Raw genomic sequence first — 17,629 nt, 5'->3', positions numbered from 1 at the left:
AAGTGGTAAGACCAGGAGCAAGTTACAGGTCCTCACCCTTGTGCATTGAAAGGGTGGGGCACGTAAGTTCTGAAGTTTCAGGCAAATGTGCTGTGACCGAACGTGTTAAACTTAGGCTAACAGGGAATAGGGAAGGGCTGTAACAACTCATAATAGGTCTACAGAATACCTTCAAACCCATGAATTTGTATTTTAAGAACATATATGCTTATGAGGAGTTTTCTAACTCATTTTTAAGTTTTCTAGATGTCTTATCTGCATACTTTTTTTTTTTTTTAAGTCACTGAGATCTTGAAATTGAAATGTAGATAGAGTTGTGGGGTAAAGAACTTCTGTTGAGGCCAGGCGCAGTGGCTCAAGCCTGTAATCCCAGAACTTTGGGAGGCCAAGGAGGGTGGATCACCTGAGATCAGGAGTTTGAGACCAGCCTGGCCAAGGTGGTGAAACCCCGTCTCTACTAAAAATACAAAAAATTAGCCGGGCGTGGTGGCAGGCGCCTGTAGTCCCAGCTACTCAGGAGACAGGCAGGGGAATTGCTTGAACTCGGGAGACAGAGGTTGCAGCGAGCTGAGATGGCACCATTGCACTCCAGCCTGGGCGACAAGAGTGTGACTCCGTCTCAAAAAAAAAAAAAGCAAAAGCAAAAGAACTTCTGTTGAGTGATGATTTGCAAAAATATGTCTTCAATATAGTACTGAGTAATAATTTTATGGGGCAAATAGCTGTTTATTTAATCTTATGACCTTGTATAAAATCTTGCCCTAAACTAAATTCAGACGTATAGCCATTAATATTTAATGATACAATATTGATGCTAGGTTAACATTTACCAAAAAAAAATATATATATATATTTCCAGAAAGGAACATGCTTGGAATTTAATTTGAACCAATAAATTAATTGTGTTTATTCTGATGCTTTTATTTCCAAAAGCACAAGACGAAAGTCCTGTATCACAAAATGATGTGTAATGTTTACAACAGGTATGAGAAATTGAGATTTTTTATTCTGGTTATCTGAGAGTAAAATTGTAGATAATGTTCCAAACCATCATCGAAGATGCAGAGCAAACTTTTCTGTATATAAACTGTACATAAAAACAAGGCATTTAGGGGGAGATATTAAGGTAGAAAGGTTGATTCGCATAGATTCTCCACGGTCCGTGCCATTAAGTACAAATTCTTTGTTCATTTTAGCACCAGAAGCAGTGCTTAGAACAAGTCATACCTAATGCTGCAGGAAACGTTTCCAAACGTGTATGAAGATACCTCTTGGTGGCAGAGCTATCCATCTACCTTTTCATATTATTTTGACACCAAAAATATCTTGAATGTGAATGAATACATATTGCTTTGTTAAATACATATTTGACTTATATGGTGTTTATATAAATATATATATATATATTTTAGAATCCACAAACTATCAAAATAACACTTTATAAAGAGAACTGCTTCCAAAAAAAAAAAAAAAAAAGCATTGCCTAGCTGGAAGAAGAAGGCAGTGCTATCTATAGCAGCTGCGGCTTAAGTGCACATAACAGATACTTTTATTAATTCTGATAATCTGCTGAATGGTGGAAAGAAGTTTCCAAACAGTTCCCTTGAACATTTACAAAATACACAACTCCGGGACAAGCAGTATCTTTAACAATGTCAGGTTCTGAAAACTCTGATTGAAAAATACTTTGTGAAAAACACCAGTCCAAAAATATATATCCATTTCCCTGGTGCGGTGGTATTGGATGTGACCGTGAGGCTCCTCTGACGTCTCCCCACTCGGAACAGGCCTTTTGCTTTCTTCAGGTTCACCTGCTTCCAGGTGGGCAGGGCGTTGTATTCGTCCCTCGTCATGTCTAGTGCAAACTGGAAACATTGGGAGAAGCGCCCCGCGCGGCTCAGTGAAAGGAGCCGGGCGTGCGTGTGTTGTTTTACTCCCATCCCCACCCCACTGGAAGAACCGCTTACCTCGAAGTCTTCGTCGGTGAGATAGATCTCAAGCTTCAGAGGATCGACCCCCTCCGGGAGCAGCCTGGCCAGGAGGTTGGCCAGAGGGTAAATGGTTTTACAGAGCTTGGCTAAGACGTCTTCCACGAGGGTGATCTGATTGGAAACGTCTGTGTCCTAGAGAAGAGGAGGGGGCAGAGAGGAAAGCTCGTGTCCTACATTTGAACTCTTTTTTTTTTTTTGACTGTAGGAAATAATATTTTTTATTATTATTATTTTTTTATTATACTTTAAGTTCTAGGGTACATGTGCACAACGTGTAGGTTTGTTACATATGTATACATGTGCCATGTTGGTGTGCTGCACCCATTAACTCGTCATTTACATTAGGTATATCTCCTAATGCTGTCCCTTTCCCCTCCCCCACCCCACAACAGGCCCCAGTGTGTGATGTTCCCCTTCCTGTGTCCAAGTGTTCTCATTATTGAACTCTTTTTACTAAGTGCTTGCAAACACACAGCCCTGTGCCATCTGTACACAGCCTGAGGATGCATAGCTCCATGTCACTAAGGAGGAAACGGCTCTGAAAGATAAGAGATTGCCCAAAGCCCTGTAGTTGTCTCAACTTTTTTTAAATTTTTAAATTTGAAATTAAAAAAAATAGTTTGGAGACAAGGTCTCTGTTATTCAGGCTGGAGTTCAGTGGTGCTATCATAGTTCACTGCAGCCTTGAACTGCTGGGCTTAAGCGGTCCTCCTGCCTTAGCCTCCCAAGTAGCTGGGACTACACGTGTGCATCACCATGTCTGGCTAATCCTTCCTTCCTTCCTTCCTTCCTTCCTTCCTTCCTTCCTTCCTTCCTTCCTTCCTTCCTTCTTTCCTTCCTTCCTTCCTTCCTCCTTTCCTTCCTTCCTTTCTTCCTTCCTTCCTTCTTTCCTTCCTTCCTTCCTCCTTTCCTTCCTTCCTTCCTTCCTCCTTTCCTTCCTTCCTTCCTTCCTTCTCTCCCTCCCTCCTTCCTTCCCTCCTTCTTTCCTTCCTTCCTTTCTTCTTTCTTTCTTTCTTTCTTTCTTTCTTTCTTTCTTTCTTTCTTTCTTTCTTTCCTTCCTTCCTTCCTTCCTTCTTTCTTTCTTCTTTTCTCTCTCTCTCTTTTTTCTCTGGCTAATTCTTCCTTCTCTTTCTTTCTTTCTTTCTTTCTTTCTTTCTTTCTTTCTTTCTTTCTTTCTTTCTTTCTTTCCTTCCTTCCTTCCTTCCTTCCTTCCTTCCTTCCTTCCTTCCTTCCTTCCCTCCTTCCTTCTTTTCTTTCTTATCAGGTCTTGCTCTGTTGCCCCGGCTGGTCTCAAACTCTTGGCCTCAACTGATCCTCAATCCTCAGTCTGACAATGCACTGGGATTACAGGTGTGAACCACTGCATTTGGCCCCATTTTTATTTTATTTTATTTTATTAGAGGCAGTGTCTCATTCTGTCACCATGCTGGAGTGCAGTGGTGCAATCATAGCCTTGAACTCCTAGACTCAAGTGATCCTCCCACCTCAGCCTCCTGAGTAGCTGGGCCTGCAGGAGCATGCCACCATGCCTGCCTAATACACTTTTCAAATATTTTGTAGAGATGGAGTCTTGTTTCTCTGACTTTTAGATGTTTTCTCACCTTATCACAGAGTTTCAAACAAATCTTGTCTCAGGACTGCCTCTGGAAAAATGTTTAGGGACTTTCCCATGAGTGAATTACAAACTAAGATTAGTAGATTTTAAGTCTAAACACCAGAGACCTCCAAATAATGGAATTTGTTTAAAAATATTTTTAAAATAATTGAACTGAAAAGAAATCACACCCTCCTCCCCTCCCCGGCCTGATTTCTTTTTTTCTTTTTTTTTTTCTTTGTTTTGAGACAGAGTCTCGCTCTGTCACCAGGCTGGAGTGCAGTGGCACGATCTTGGCAATCTCTGCCTCCCAGGTTCAAGCGATTCCCCTGTCTCAGCCTCCTGAGTAGTGAGGACTACAGGCGCCCACCACCCTGTCTGGCTAATTTTTTGTATTTTAGTAGAGACAGGGTTTCACCGTGTTAGCCAAGATAGTCTCAATCTCCTGACCTCTTGATCTGCCCGCCTCGGCACCTTCTTAATCCACAATAGAAAAAGAAGGTCAGAAAGTGCATCCAGAATATTTTGGAGCAGAATCAAGTTTGCTTTTCAACCACTGTGTGCATTTAATCTGAACAAGCTATTCTGAGTAAATTCTCTTCCTCCATTAAACTTGGGATCCCAGACTGGCTTCTCTCATTTTGGGTGGGTGGATGATGGGAATGCATGACTAAGAGCTGTTGCCCAAATCACAAATATATGGGGGAACTAGTGGTCAACAGGCAGGTTTTGGGCTGGCCTATAATCCCCGTACTTTGGGAAGCCAAGGCAGGAGATTGCTTGAGCCCAGGAGTTTGAGACCAGCCTGGGCAACATAGTGAGACCCCCCATCTCTACAAAAAATACAAAAATCAGCTGGGCGTGGTGGTGCACACCTGTAGTCCCAGCTACTCAGGAGGCTGAGGCGGGTGGATGGTTTGAGCCCAGAAGTTCCAGGCTGCAATGAGCCATGATGGCACCAGTATACTCCAGCCTGGGCGACACAGCAAGACCTCATCTCCAAAAAAAAAAAAAAAAGAGAGAGCAAGATGAAGGCAGGTGTTTGAGTGATCCTGCCCGCATCTGAGTACTGACTTCTCCACTCACTGAAAGTCACCTCATGTTTCTGTGCCTCTGCTCCCATGCCAGTAAAATAGGAATAATAAGAAGATAGATCTTGATGGACTGTTGTGATGATTGAGCCTGGAAGGTGGAGGCTGCAATGAGCTGTGATTACACCACTGCACTCCAGCCTGGGCTGGAAAAGAAAAGAAAAAAAAGAAAGAAAAGAAAAGAAAAGAAAAGAAAAGAAAAGAAAAGAAAAGAAAAGAAAAGAAAAGAGAAATGGAAGCTTACCAGGCCCCTCACCCATCATGATGCCTAACTGACTCCCTGCTTCCTGTTGACCACCTCCTCTTCCTCAACCCTCCTTCATTCCTGTTTTCCCACATATGGTTACATTTCTTCCCTGCTATAAAAAACCCTAATTTTAGTCGGTCAGAGACACAAATTTGAGTCTATAAAATACACTTGGGTCATTTCCCCGATCAAAGCAGCTCTCTCACATGGTAAAAAAAAATCAAAATGGAAAAACCCCATCTCCCATCAAACCAAAATAAGTCCTCGGAACTGCTATTCCTAGCAATGTTAATAGTTCATCAATAAGAAATTCAACATCGTTATAGGTAACTTCTTTTCTGTGTGGTTGGAAAACATTCTGGATAACAATATATTTTGGTAGATAGAAGTTATGATAAATGTCTCATGTGGAAATACCGGGTGGTCTCATAAAAGACAATATTAATGAGATGTTGAGCGATCACTTGTCATAAATGAGTTGCAGTACCTCCATTCATTCAGTTATCTGAACATACGAATTCATCAGATTTTGTTTGTGTCTCCTCTACACAAGGTTAACATCTGAAACATGAGGGTTTGATTGTACATCACATGGGCTCACATGACGCTGAGAGACAAGCAATGCCAAGCAACAGGTTCTTAGCAAACAGAATGACGAGTTTGCAGCTTTTATGTATATATATAGTCCTCAGCATGATTAAACTCACCTTTGCTTTTAAGTTTTTAAAATTTGGGTGTACTATGTAGAAAATTACTAAAATAGTTCAGGTGATTTCCCATTAGACTTCTCTTCTTCCTAAGTGAATTCTATGACATGTTATCATGTTGCAAAATAAATATTTTCCCACTTTGAAAGTGCAATTGGATGCTCTCCCCAAAGTAAAGTCAACCCACTATCCAAAAGGCACAGGAGCCACCTTCACAGGGCAGGAAAGAGTGCTCACCATCTCTGTGATCTCAGCGATGTCCTCTCTGTGCTCCCAGCTGGGAAACATATGGGTGAATGTCAGGGGCTCCAGACCGGCGTGGATAAGGTAAGACTTGGGGGCTGGCTTCTTGAGATTTTTTCCTGTAGTTATACAGAATGCAACATCAGTAGACCCAAGGGAGACCCTGTCTTTCACTGATTTCCCTTGAAATCTTTTCTTCTTTGCCAGAACTCATGACTTCATGCTTAAAATGCAAGTTACCAGTAGTTCATAATAACACATGGATAATGTTTATATAATATGTTAGTTTCATGCCTGTGACTACAATAGTGACCTATAATCAACCTGAGTCTATACTTCTTGAACCTAACAAAACGCTCTGCATTCCTGGAAGGGTGAGAGAAGCTCCGCCTGCAGCTTCTGGGTGGATCATTTTCTTCCTCCTGAATTCACCTGTAGAGTCATCCGTCTGCCTTCCTACCATGGGATTAACTCCAATATGACTGACAGCAAATGGTAGCATCTTATACATTCACATTCACTATAACATTGGATGGAAGGTTTCATATGTTATTTATTGCTAAAGAGTTTTTCAGGAAGATAATCAATTGCACATACTCAGTGATATTAAACTAATTGTATCAATGAAACCATAAAAATGCGATAATATATTAATTACTGGTATTTTCACTTTACATAAAAGACCAGAAATTTCATGTGGATGGTATACGAAAAACTACAAACTTACTATGGGTCTTTCTTTTAGGATATAATACTAAAAATAATAATAAATAATAAGAAGGTTGGCAATGGCCATTCACCATTTGGGGGAAACTTCCATTCTCCAACCGCATGGTAGTGCTTGCAGATAATGTACATGGCAGAGGCCAACTTGTCTCTCAGCGTGATCAACCCCGAGTACAACAGGGCTTTAATCTGCATGGGGCATTCCACAATACAGCCTTTATCCTTGAGGATAACAAGTCAGATGGCCTCATAATATAAGAGAAAAAAACCAGTTCTTCTTCATGCTGGCAGCTGAGAATGCACTAATCTAAAAATGAATAAATCTCAAAAAGTTAAAGGGGAAAACATAGGTTTCATTATCGCCTGCCAGGCTTTATAGACACTGACTGTCACGTGCAGAAAGGGAAAAAGGGTCTAGGACTCCAGGGAGCTGCTGGCGAGGCCTCGTCTTTGCAGTACTGGAGCACAGTCTCCATCATGCTTTTCTGGTCGGAGGCCCAGCGGATGCGGGCAGAACCAGTGATCTTGTTCTTGATGGGCCACCAGCCTTGCCAGAGGTACACCTCATGGTAATTGTCAAGGAAAAGCGCTGTGAGGACAGGGACAGAGCCTGACCATCAGGAGCTCCTTCACGGACACTTCCTGTTCACTCCTCCCCAAATCTAGTGGATGTTGTCCCTCCCCACTGCTGTGTCATGGGGGAAACGCCCTTGGCTGTCAAACCAGGGGCAAAGGGGCAAACAGAGAAACCCAGCACACCCCAGCCCTTTGATAGTTCAACTGGGAGAAGCCTGTAGGCAGAGAGGTGGCGTCAAGGAGTTGGTCTCTTTCATTCCTTGTCCTCCAGGTCCTCCTCCCTTTGCCCCAGCTCAAGCCCCTGGCCCTTCTGGATACTGGCAGGGCTGTGCTAAGAGTGGAAGGGATAATGCATGTGCCACTCAAGGGACTGTTAGCACCACGTATCTCCAAAGAGCACAATCAACACTGGAGCGCACATCTCACTGCAGACAGGTCAGTGGCGTTCCTGCCCTGCGCGCGACTGCTTAGCAGTGAGGTGACCTCATGGCTGTCTTACAGAGAAATGAGCTTTAAACATCAAAACTGTGGCCAGGAGTGGTGGCTCATGCTGGCAATCCCAGTGCTTTGGGAGGCTGAGGAGGAAGGATTTTTTGAGCCCAGGAGTTCAAGACCAGCCTGGGCAACATGGTGAGAGCCTATCTCTACAAAAAGAAAAAAAAAAAATTGCCAGGCGTGGTACATGCCTATAGTCCCAGTTACTCAGAGGCTGAGGTAGGAGGATCACTTGAGCCCAGGAGTTTGAGGCTGCAGTGAGCCATGACTGTGTCACTGCACTCCAGCCTGGATGACAGAGTGAGACCCTATCTCTAAAAAATAAAATAAAATGAAATAAAGTGAAAATAAAAATTGTTCTATTGCCTTTTCCTCCTCACTTTTTCTCCTCCTCGAATTGTCAGCCTGACTCTTACTCCAGGTGGCAAAACGCCTCTCACTGTTGCTAGTCGGCTCACTGTGTGTCCTTTCCTGGCATGTGGTTCAGGATTCTGTGAAAACCACACTTTAAAAGCCCAGTGGAGGTTGATAACCTGCCCTGAGTCCCAGGGTGAAGGGCGTGGGCACAGCCTCTCTTTCTGGTGGCTAAGATTTTCCAAGCATGACATGTACACTGGTCAAACTTTCAGTGCTGCCCTGGGCTCCCAGTGCAAGGTGAGGTCCCTGGCTGCAGCTCCAGGCTCTTGTAATGTGAGAAGTAACAAACACAAACTGAGAGCCAGCTGACCTTGACTTCATTGGAGCATGGGGGGGAGGGATTGTCAAGCCCAGTCTTTTGTGACTTTCCCAACCAGAGGGCACAGAGCTTGGATCAGAAGACCTGGGCTGGAGTCTTGGCTCTGCTGCGGAGACTTGGTATGGCAGACCCTGTTCACTGGCTAACTTAGCCGATACCTCAACACACTTCTCCCCGGCCATTTGCTTTCCCAGGCTCCCTTGCAACTGGGGTTGGCCATGTGACAAGTTCTGGCCAATGGGACGTAAGCAGAAGTCTGCTGGGGGCTTCTGGGAAAACATCTTTTTTATCTGATTAAAGACAGAGACGTGGCTATTAAGTTCCCTTTTTTCCTCCCCCCTTCTTTCTCTTTCTGTCTTGAATGCAGACATGATGGCTGGAGCAATGGCAGTCGACCAGTGACCATGCAGCAAGAAGACTGAGAGGAAGGCTGGAAGAGCGGAGACGCCAAGCCTGCCACTGTGGTGCTCAACCTGTTCTTAGCTGATGTCTTTGGGTGGGTTAAATAACTGAGCCTCGTTCCTTATGCTATAATGTGTGGCTGATTTCACCCTCCTTCCTTTTGGTTTAGGGATGAGGATGAAATGAGCTAACATAAGCACATGTTCTGGGTGTGCAGAAGCACATGGAAGGTGTGTCTTCTGCTGCTCAGCATAGCTGCCTCCTGCAAGCCGTACCTGACTGGAGCATGGTGTACAGATCTTCCTGCAGGAAGGGCAGGAACCGACCAAGAGGGGGCTTGGGCAAGGTACATGAACTCCGTGGCTGCAAAATCCCCAGAGGAGCTGCTGAGGACGAACAGGCAGGGTGCTAAGTTAAAACTTATAAGATCTTTGAAAGAAAAGCGTACACAGCTAAAGACACCATATGCATTAAAGTAAATTCCAGATGAAGGGTGAATGTAAAATATGAAATAATTCAAAGCATTGTGGAAACATAGGTAGAATTTATCTGAGCTTCGAGCTGGAGAAGACCTGTTAAATTGTAATAGTGAAAGAACTGGCCAGGCGCGGCGGCTCATGCCTGTAATCCCAGCACTTTGGGAGGCTGAGGCAGGCTGATCGTTTGAGGCCAGGAGTTTGAGACCAGCCTGGCCAACATGGTGAAACCCGTCTCTACTAAAAATACAAAAACTAGCTGGCTGTGGTGGCACACGCCTGTAATCCCAGCTACTCAAGAGGCTGAGAATTGCTCGAACCCAGGAGGTGGAGGTTGCAGTGAGCCAAGATCGCGCCGCTGCACTCCAGCCTGGGCAACAGAGCGAGACTCCGTCTCAAAATAAATAAATAAATAGATAAATAAATAATAAAATAAATAAATAAAGTGTGGATGTGTTATGCCATCAAAACAGTTTCAAGAATAAGTTTGGTACCAGTAATGCTATTTAGGAATAACAGAAAACAGAGGTATGAAGACTGCTCATGGTTAAGTATTCTTGCCCCAGAGCCACCTATTTATAGAAATTAAACCCCTATCATGCCCTGGAGGAGCCTGGCTCAGCATCCCTGAGCACCTCAAGCAGCTGCCTCCTGACCCTGGTGGGGCGCGAGCAACCCTACTCTGCAGGCACTGGGCCAGGATGCTAACCCTAGCAGGCCGGCCAGCATCGGCCAAGCGGAGGCTGTACCACCTGTGCAGCTGCTGCTTTTTGTTGACCCTCTCCCAGAAGTGCACCCTGAGATCTGACTCAGTCCTGTTTGCAGGTGTGGCCCTTGTGCGCACAAGTGATAGAGGAACCAGACTAGTGTCACCAAGGGGCCAGAGCTTCCGCGATGGCTAAGGAGTGACTGCAAGTGCCATTGAGCTGTGCTTCCCCCCTGCTGGAGGGATGGTCTGGAATCTGAACGCTCCCTGCTCTGTCTTAATTCTCCAAAGCTGGACTTTTTGAAAGTTGTAAGTCTGCTGGAAAGAGAGAAAAGAAAAGAAAAGAAAAGAAAGGAAAGGAAAGGAAAGAAAGAAAGAGAAAGAAAGAAAGAAAGAAAGAAAGAAAGAAAGAAAGAAAGAAAGAAAGAAAGAGAGGAGGGAGGGAGAGAGAGAGGGAGGGAGGGAGATAGAGGGAGGGAGGGAGAGATAGAGGGAGGGAGGGAGAGAGGGAGGGAGGGAGAGAGGGAGGGAGGGAGAGAGGGAGGGAGGGAGAGGGAGGGAGGGGAAGAAAGGAAGGAAAGAAGAAAGAAAGAAAAGAAGGAAAGAAAGAAATGAAGAAAGAAAGTAAGTAAGTGCCTGGGCAACATAGTGAGACCCTGTCAAGGAAGGGAAGGGAAGGGAAGGGGAGGGGAAGGGAGGGGAAGGGGGAGGAAAGGGAGTCCCTCCCACTGGGGGTCCTTGTCTGACACCCCACGACTCCCTGGAAGGAGAGGCTGGAGCTGCCTGGGCCCTGGAAGATCCCATTCCTGCTGTTTAAGAAGCCCCTGAAGTTTGGTGTGTTCAACGGCCCAACCTCAAGTCGCCTTGCCGCTGGTTCAACCTTGACCTGCTCCACGGTCTGGTGACTGGGCTCTTCAGCCCCTCCTTGTAGCCAAACTCACGGCTCCCCACATTCTGTGCTGGAGCCCCACTCTGACTCCCTGCGTGCAGGATAGGTTAACGGCACAGTTGGGTTTGAAAAGAGGCAGGCCTGGATGTGAGTGTCCGGCTCTGCTCCCTGCTAGCTGTGTGGCTTCAGGCAGGTTCCTTGATCTTAAGGTCCTGTTCCTCATCTGAGAAATTAGCATCACAACAGAACAAGTCTCAGAGAGCCCAGGAGGCACTCAGCTAGAGGCAGGGTAAAGCCCCCAGCATCGTGCCCTGAGAGGGCCAGGGGACCTCTGGGTCACAGCCTGGCTCTGCACAGCACACAACCCCACCGGCCATGTGCTCAGTGAGACCCGCCTGCTGGCTGTTCCTGCACCTGCTTTACATCATGGATAACTGTCTTGGAGACAGGGTCTGAAATATTTACTTGGTCCCTACAAAAAGTGTCTCCCATAGAGTAGATGCTCAGGAAATGGTGTCAGTTGATGAAAATATGCATTTTGTATAAATCGGGAAAGAAATCACGTGGTTCTCAGCCTGCAGTTTTCTGATCAGCAAACAGCTGCCTGTGCTTCCTGTGGCCCCCGGGGGCAGGTGCACCTGCACAGCAAGAAGGCTGTAAAGAGGCGAAAAAACTCCCTTCTGAATTGAAATCACAGACCTGTGACCTGCATATTCTCCTAAATGGGAAGGGGTGAGGAGCGCTGTGGGAAAGGCTCCTCCTTGGCAAGGAAAGGGATGATTTCTCCAGAGTTCACCGGACTCCCCCTTTCCCCAGCGCCAAGCGTCTAGGTGAGTGTTTTGCAATGGGGCCTGTCACCATCAGGAACCAAGGAGAGTTTAGACTCTGCATTTACTACACCAGACCCACAAAGCACCACCCATGCTCTCAGTCTCAGGAGAAACGGCCTCTTTCACTTTTCAAATAAATCTTCTGTGCATGTATTTACTATAATGTTACAGCACCATTTGGTTCCAGCTTTAAATCATGAAGATATGCTGTACTTAACGACTTTAATTGAAGCAGCACACAGCCACATGGGAAATATCATTTAGAGGCCAATCATCTCTTTCCCAGAAAAGCTCTGGGGACAGGGGCAGGGGAGGGAGAGAGGGAGCTGAGAAGACTTGACGTGCAAGTTCAATTTCTACAGGTGAACACCAGCGGCCTTGGCAATGCTAGGTTGTTAGGAATTCAGCCTTACTTCTTCATCTCTGTGGTTTACTAAGTGGCTCTCGAAGGCGCATGACTGCAGTGCCCCACTGCACGCACGCAGCAGAGGGCACGACAGGGTTCATCGGGGAAGCTGGCTCCTTCAGGGCTGCTAGGCTGACCTCTTTCAGCTGGAAAAAGCCATGAGCGCTCACTAACCTGCCGTGCTCACCACGAACTTCCACTTGACCACATAGGCATCCCCCTCGTGGAACTGCCCGATGCTCTGTTTGGGGAGCCTGCTATAGTCGAATTCTAGGATGTGCCAGACATCCACAGAGACGCTGGTGATCTCAAACTGCCTCCTGTCGTGTCCTTCCACCAGGCCATAGCCATGGCCAATGTTCACCCGGTCCAGGATGGCGCCCACTGTTGTCCGGGGCATGGACACCATCCGCGTCACATTGTTTGGCTTGACATAGGCCCTGGAGTCTTCCTACAGGGGCACATGAAGACATCGGTTCAGTTGCCTGTTTCCGCAGCCATTCCTTGTCACACTCAACGCTGCTTCAGCTGTTCATGGGACAGCATAAAAATACAGCTTCCACACTCTGTCTCAGGATGTTTAACTGCAGTCAGGGAAAGGCTGCATTTCCAGAAAGACTCTGGCAGGTCTGAACACTCATTGGCCACATTGGTGCATGGGGTGCCTGAAAACAGGTGCAAACCAGACTCTTCACCTCCCAGAGTCAGATTAGAATTGGAGGCCAGTCTGCTGTTCTATTAGTGAATCCTGGGAAGGCCTCCTAGCTTTAAGGGGTGTGTGTGTGTGTGTGTGTGTATGTGTGTCCACATTTTTTTAAATTAAAAAAGTATTTTAGTTGACACATTATTATGGGTATGATTTGATGTGTTGATACATGCATCTGTTTCATGGGGAAGGGGGTGTGGGAAGGAGACGGGACAGGGAGGACAGGGAGATGTTGGCCAACGGGTACAAAATGACAACAGAGAGGAGGAATGAGCTCTGGTTTTCTCCTGCGCAGTGGGGTGACTGTTTTCCAATACTGTATTGCAGATTTCAAAATAGCTAGAAGAGAAGATTTGAATGTTCTCACCACAAAGAAATGATACATCTGAGGTGACGGCCATGCGAACTATCCTGATTTGATCATTTTACATCAAGGCCACTTTTGTTGGGACCCGAACCAAGCCCCAAGGTTTGAGACTCAGTTGCCAGAATACCTTGTGCTGGGCAAGTTCCTCGGGGTTCTTCTCATTCGGTCTCTTCAGTTCCGTCCAATCCAGAAACTTCTCTTTGAACAAAATTATCTCATTGTGTTCAGTAAGTCTCCCAAATATCACTCAGTCGGGCCGCCCCTGTCCTTTTCTGTAGGGTGGGGCGGGGGGGTGGGGGTTGGGAGAAAAGACAGGAAAAGAACCAAGATTAAGCCAAGCTTAAACAAAGGAATCTAAAACACATGTGGCTACTGGAAAAAACATCAAAGTACAGAAGTGGTGTATAGAACAAATGGTTTATTTTCCTGCATTTTACCAAATACTGACATTTTGTTATTTTAGTCTGAAGTCTTGCAAAGCTTTGTGTCCATGGAGTTTTTGATGTGCCTGAATGTGACATGAACCATGTCAGGACTAGACTTTTCTTACATTCTAGCAAGTTTTTTTTTTTGTTTTTGTTTTTTGTTTTTTGTTTTTTTGAGATAAGGTCTTGCTCTGTTGCCCAGGCTGAAGTGCAGTTGCAAAATCACAGCTCCCTGCAGCCTCGAACTCCTGGGCTGCAGTGATCCTCCTTCTTCAGCCTTGCAAATAGCTGGAACTGCAGATGTGTGCCACCATACTTGGCTAATTTTTTAATAGAGATCAGGTCTCATTACATTGCCCAGGCTGTCTTGCACTTCTGGCTTCAAGCGATCCTCCCACCTCAGCCTCCCAAAGTGCTGGGACTACAGGTGTAGGCCACTGTGCCTGGCCACATTCTAGCAAATTCTTGTCTTTGGGATGCCCCGGGGGTGGCACGCTGGGTGGAGATTTCGGCAATGGCAGGAGCCGCGGGCAAACCTCACTTCTTGTCTACTCTATGCCATCTAGTCACCTGCAAATGCTCACCAAGTTTCCCTCCAATTAATTAATAGACGTAGGGAAGAGGTAGCTCTCTCCCTCCAATTCTCTACTATTTTGTTTCATGTTACAACAAAGCTCTCCAAAGTACAGAGATTCTCCCATCACTAAAATGAACACACTTTCATAGATCTTGAAGTGCCTTTTTGTGCACTTATTTCTAGGCCACTGGCCAGGGCAGCAGATGGGGAGAGCACAGAGAGATAGGAGGTTTTGTGCGGGCTTGGGATTTCAGAATTTGCGCTGTCCCCAAGAATACAGGTAATTTAGAAAACGGTAGAGCTGAGGGCCAGGTGTAGTAGCTCACGCCTGTAATCCCAGCAGTTTGGGAGGCCGAGGCGGGCGAATCACCTGAGGTCGTGAGTTCAAGACCAACCTGGCCAACATAGTGAAACCCCGTCTCTACTAAAAATACGAAAATTAGCCAGGTGTGGTGGCGGGCGCCTGTAATCCCAGCTGCTAGGGTGGCCGAGGCAGGAGAATCGCTTAAACCCAGGAGGCGGAGGTTGCAGTGAGCCAAGATAGCACCATTGCATTCCAGCCTGAGCGAGACTCTGTCTCAAAAAAATAAGTTAATTAATTAAAAATTAAAAAAAGAAAGAAAAAGAAATAAAAGAAAAGGTAGAGAAGATACGCGTGCTGCGGAGGGCGTAGACCTGGAATAATAAGCACGATCTCTCATCCCTCCAGATCCATCTTCGGTTGTGAATCCGGCCTGGGATGCAGCCACACCTTAGAGCAACCTGCCCTGCTGCTTATGCCCTGCTATGCTACTGCCTCAGTCGCTTCCTGCTTGGTCAAGACCACAGCTGCTGATGTCACAGCTGAGGCACATCAAAAAGGCTGCCTGATTCAAAGAAAGCTGCCAGATAAATCACAGAGCACAGACACTTCTACCTCATGCTCTTGTGGGACTTTAGGAATCAAACATAAGCACCTATGGAAAATGCACGGCCGTCTTGAAAGGCTGTGGTCTTTATCAGAAAATATCTGAATGACTGTCTCTTATGTCAGTCCTACTCTGCAGGCTTGCTAAGATGATGATTGAAAGGGCTTTTGGTTTCTGCTTTAGAAGCTGGCATTTATGTTTTGAAGCGTTGTGAGCAAGTGATGCAGCAGATTGCAGGGTGAGGGTGACGAACCTGGGCCAGGAGCCAGGTGTGTTTCTCCACGCACTGCCCTGACTTACAGCTGGAACTGGGCTCAGTGGTTTCAGCCTCATTTGCTAAGAAGGGCTGGGTGTGTAATCTTGGCTGCACCTTAAAATCCCTGGGAGCTTTTAAGACATATTGACACATAAGCTGTAACTCACATGAATCGAAAACACATCTCTGGGGCTGGGCTGAGCAAATGCCTTTTTTTAAAGGCCCCTCAGGTGATTCTGTCTCAGAGATGTTGAAAACCAGTGGGTTAGGAGCTCAGTCATCTACTTTCAGATCTGTGATTATGCCACTATTAAATACAGTTGGCCATCACATAGATTTTATGCTTTAGCTTGTTTTTTTTTCCTTTGCTATACCAAATAAAATCTTTTGAGCTGTAGTTCCAGTCCTTAAAACAACAGTTGTTACCTTACTGAGGTTAAACATTAGTGCATTTGCTTAACAAGGATTTTAAAACTTCTTACAACACTGACATAATTTTAATGATTTCTATAATAATTAATTAGAAAATCAATAATTGGATTTTAAAGCAGGAAACTAGGCAGGAAAGTTGAAATTCATAGACCAGTTCAATGGAAAACATTAAAATGTAGTTCCGTGATGCCCAATATTCTATGCTGCTTGTTGGTTCATTGGTTTCTAATCTATTATAACAGCACCCATAGTTAAAAAGCACTGCTTTTTTTGGTCTGATAGTTAAAAAGACAACAATCCTTTGCATGTAAGAATTTTTTCTCATAATCACAATTTTAGAGTTTGCACATATTCTATTGAATTGCAAAAATGACTTTAAAGAGTCTAGTACATGCAGGCAATATTACAATTGCAATCATTATTTTAACAGCATCTCCTCCCCCCTTCCCTTCCCAAAAGGTATAAAGACATAAACATCATCTGCTGCCAAATAAATCCTGGAATTGGAGGGTGATGATGGGAAGGTATGAAATTAGAAGGAGGCGTGTTGCTTTTATACTTTCAGATCAATGGCTGAATTCCAGACCCGGGGAAGCCTTTCAGATCTGCATGTAATTTGTTTAAACAATTGCTGTTCACCTGCCACAGCAGCACCTGGAATGCCGCAGGGGGGATCTTGCAGCATTTCCTGCTCACTTCAAGAAATCAACTATAACAAACCTCTTCCAGAAGACTACGACATCCATATTTCCACAATAGTTATATAAAAGTTAAAGAACTGTTCCTTTTGTAAATATTCACAGTCCACTGCATATAATCGTTTATGAAAACTGAACCCTATAAAGAGCGAGAGTAGAGGACTGTGGTGAGAACAGAGGGATCAAAGGGAATCAGCTCGCTCAGGGAGCCATCCCCAGGTGGCGGCAGGAGTACCTGGGGATAAGCGGATTGCATTCTCCAGGATCCAGGGGATTCATGTCACAGTTCTCATAGTCAAAGGTTCCATTCCATAAGTGCTTTGCCAGCTGAATTGCTATTTTTCGTTGTGCTAATGTGACTTCTTTCCCATGCCATACGTAAACTTCACTACCAAAATCAAACACCAGTACCTGGGAGAAATGGCACAAAAGAATTTGTTAACTTCAAGAACGTGCAACAGTTGAATCAGGTGCAACAGGGTCTCTGTTGACAGTGAGTCAAACGGAGGAAGACAGAAATCCTAATGGGGCGACCAGCACAGACACAAAAAGGCCAGGAGATCTCAGCTGGCACCGCCCCACCGAGCCAGCCTCTGCAATCCCAGTGTCCTAAGTGGCCAAGACAATGTTCCCTCCTCTGAACTCTCAACCTGCTTACAACTTGCGATTCACAAGAGTTCTTTAGGTACATCTTCCTGTTGACTTCCTTCCTCTCTCCCCTATTCCTCCCCCTCTCATGTGCTCATTCATTCACTTAATATATACACAGAGGCCACTTCATATACCCCAGGCACTCATGATCCAATGGTGTCTTCTCTCCAGTACACAATTCCAAGATCCTTAAGGGCAGGGATCAGATCATAGTGATACATACAGGAGGGGTTGATTACTAAGTGTTTGCTGAATGAATACATGAATGTAATGCTATTTCTTATGTTCATAGTTTGTTTTATTCTTTCTCTTAGAATGATTTCTCCCTTCACTTCCAGCAATTCAAATTTTGCTTAACTCTAAACTCGGCTCAATTTCACTTTCTAATTGAAAATTATTCCTGATGATTCCTATATTTATTTTTCTGTGACTTTTCGCCCATGTAAAAGCCCATACATACCACACAGACAACCTTGCTCCAGATTACATTCCTT

At 45.2% G+C, this 17,629-nt stretch overlaps 1 protein-coding gene and 1 long non-coding RNA gene across 2 annotated transcripts in view; one reads left to right on the top strand and one right to left on the bottom strand.

Annotated features, from left to right (window-relative positions):
* Positions 1-971: 971 nt before the first annotated feature.
* LOC129480098 (supervillin-like) overlaps positions 972-17,629 on the bottom strand; it is a 53,401-nt gene continuing 36,743 nt past the window's right edge. Inside the window, 6 exon segments of the mRNA XM_063638005.1 lie at positions 972-1,865; positions 1,968-2,123; positions 5,868-5,992; positions 12,290-12,566; positions 13,316-13,460; positions 16,720-16,895. Coding sequence (XP_063494075.1) covers positions 1,656-1,865; positions 1,968-2,123; positions 5,868-5,992; positions 12,290-12,566; positions 13,316-13,460; positions 16,720-16,895 — 1,089 coding nt within the window. The 3' untranslated portion in view covers positions 972-1,655.
* LOC134736478 (uncharacterized) lies at positions 10,089-17,409 on the top strand. Its single transcript, XR_010120506.1, has 3 exons — positions 10,089-10,299; positions 13,149-13,415; positions 14,900-17,409. It is a non-coding gene; the product is annotated as an uncharacterized lncRNA (long non-coding RNA).

This window comes from Symphalangus syndactylus, chromosome 4, assembly GCF_028878055.3.
Source record: "Symphalangus syndactylus isolate Jambi chromosome 4, NHGRI_mSymSyn1-v2.1_pri, whole genome shotgun sequence".
Classification (NCBI taxonomy): domain Eukaryota; kingdom Metazoa; phylum Chordata; class Mammalia; order Primates; family Hylobatidae; genus Symphalangus; species Symphalangus syndactylus.
The sequence above is the reverse complement of the archived record's forward strand: the minus strand, read 5'-3'. Positions and strand labels throughout refer to the sequence as shown.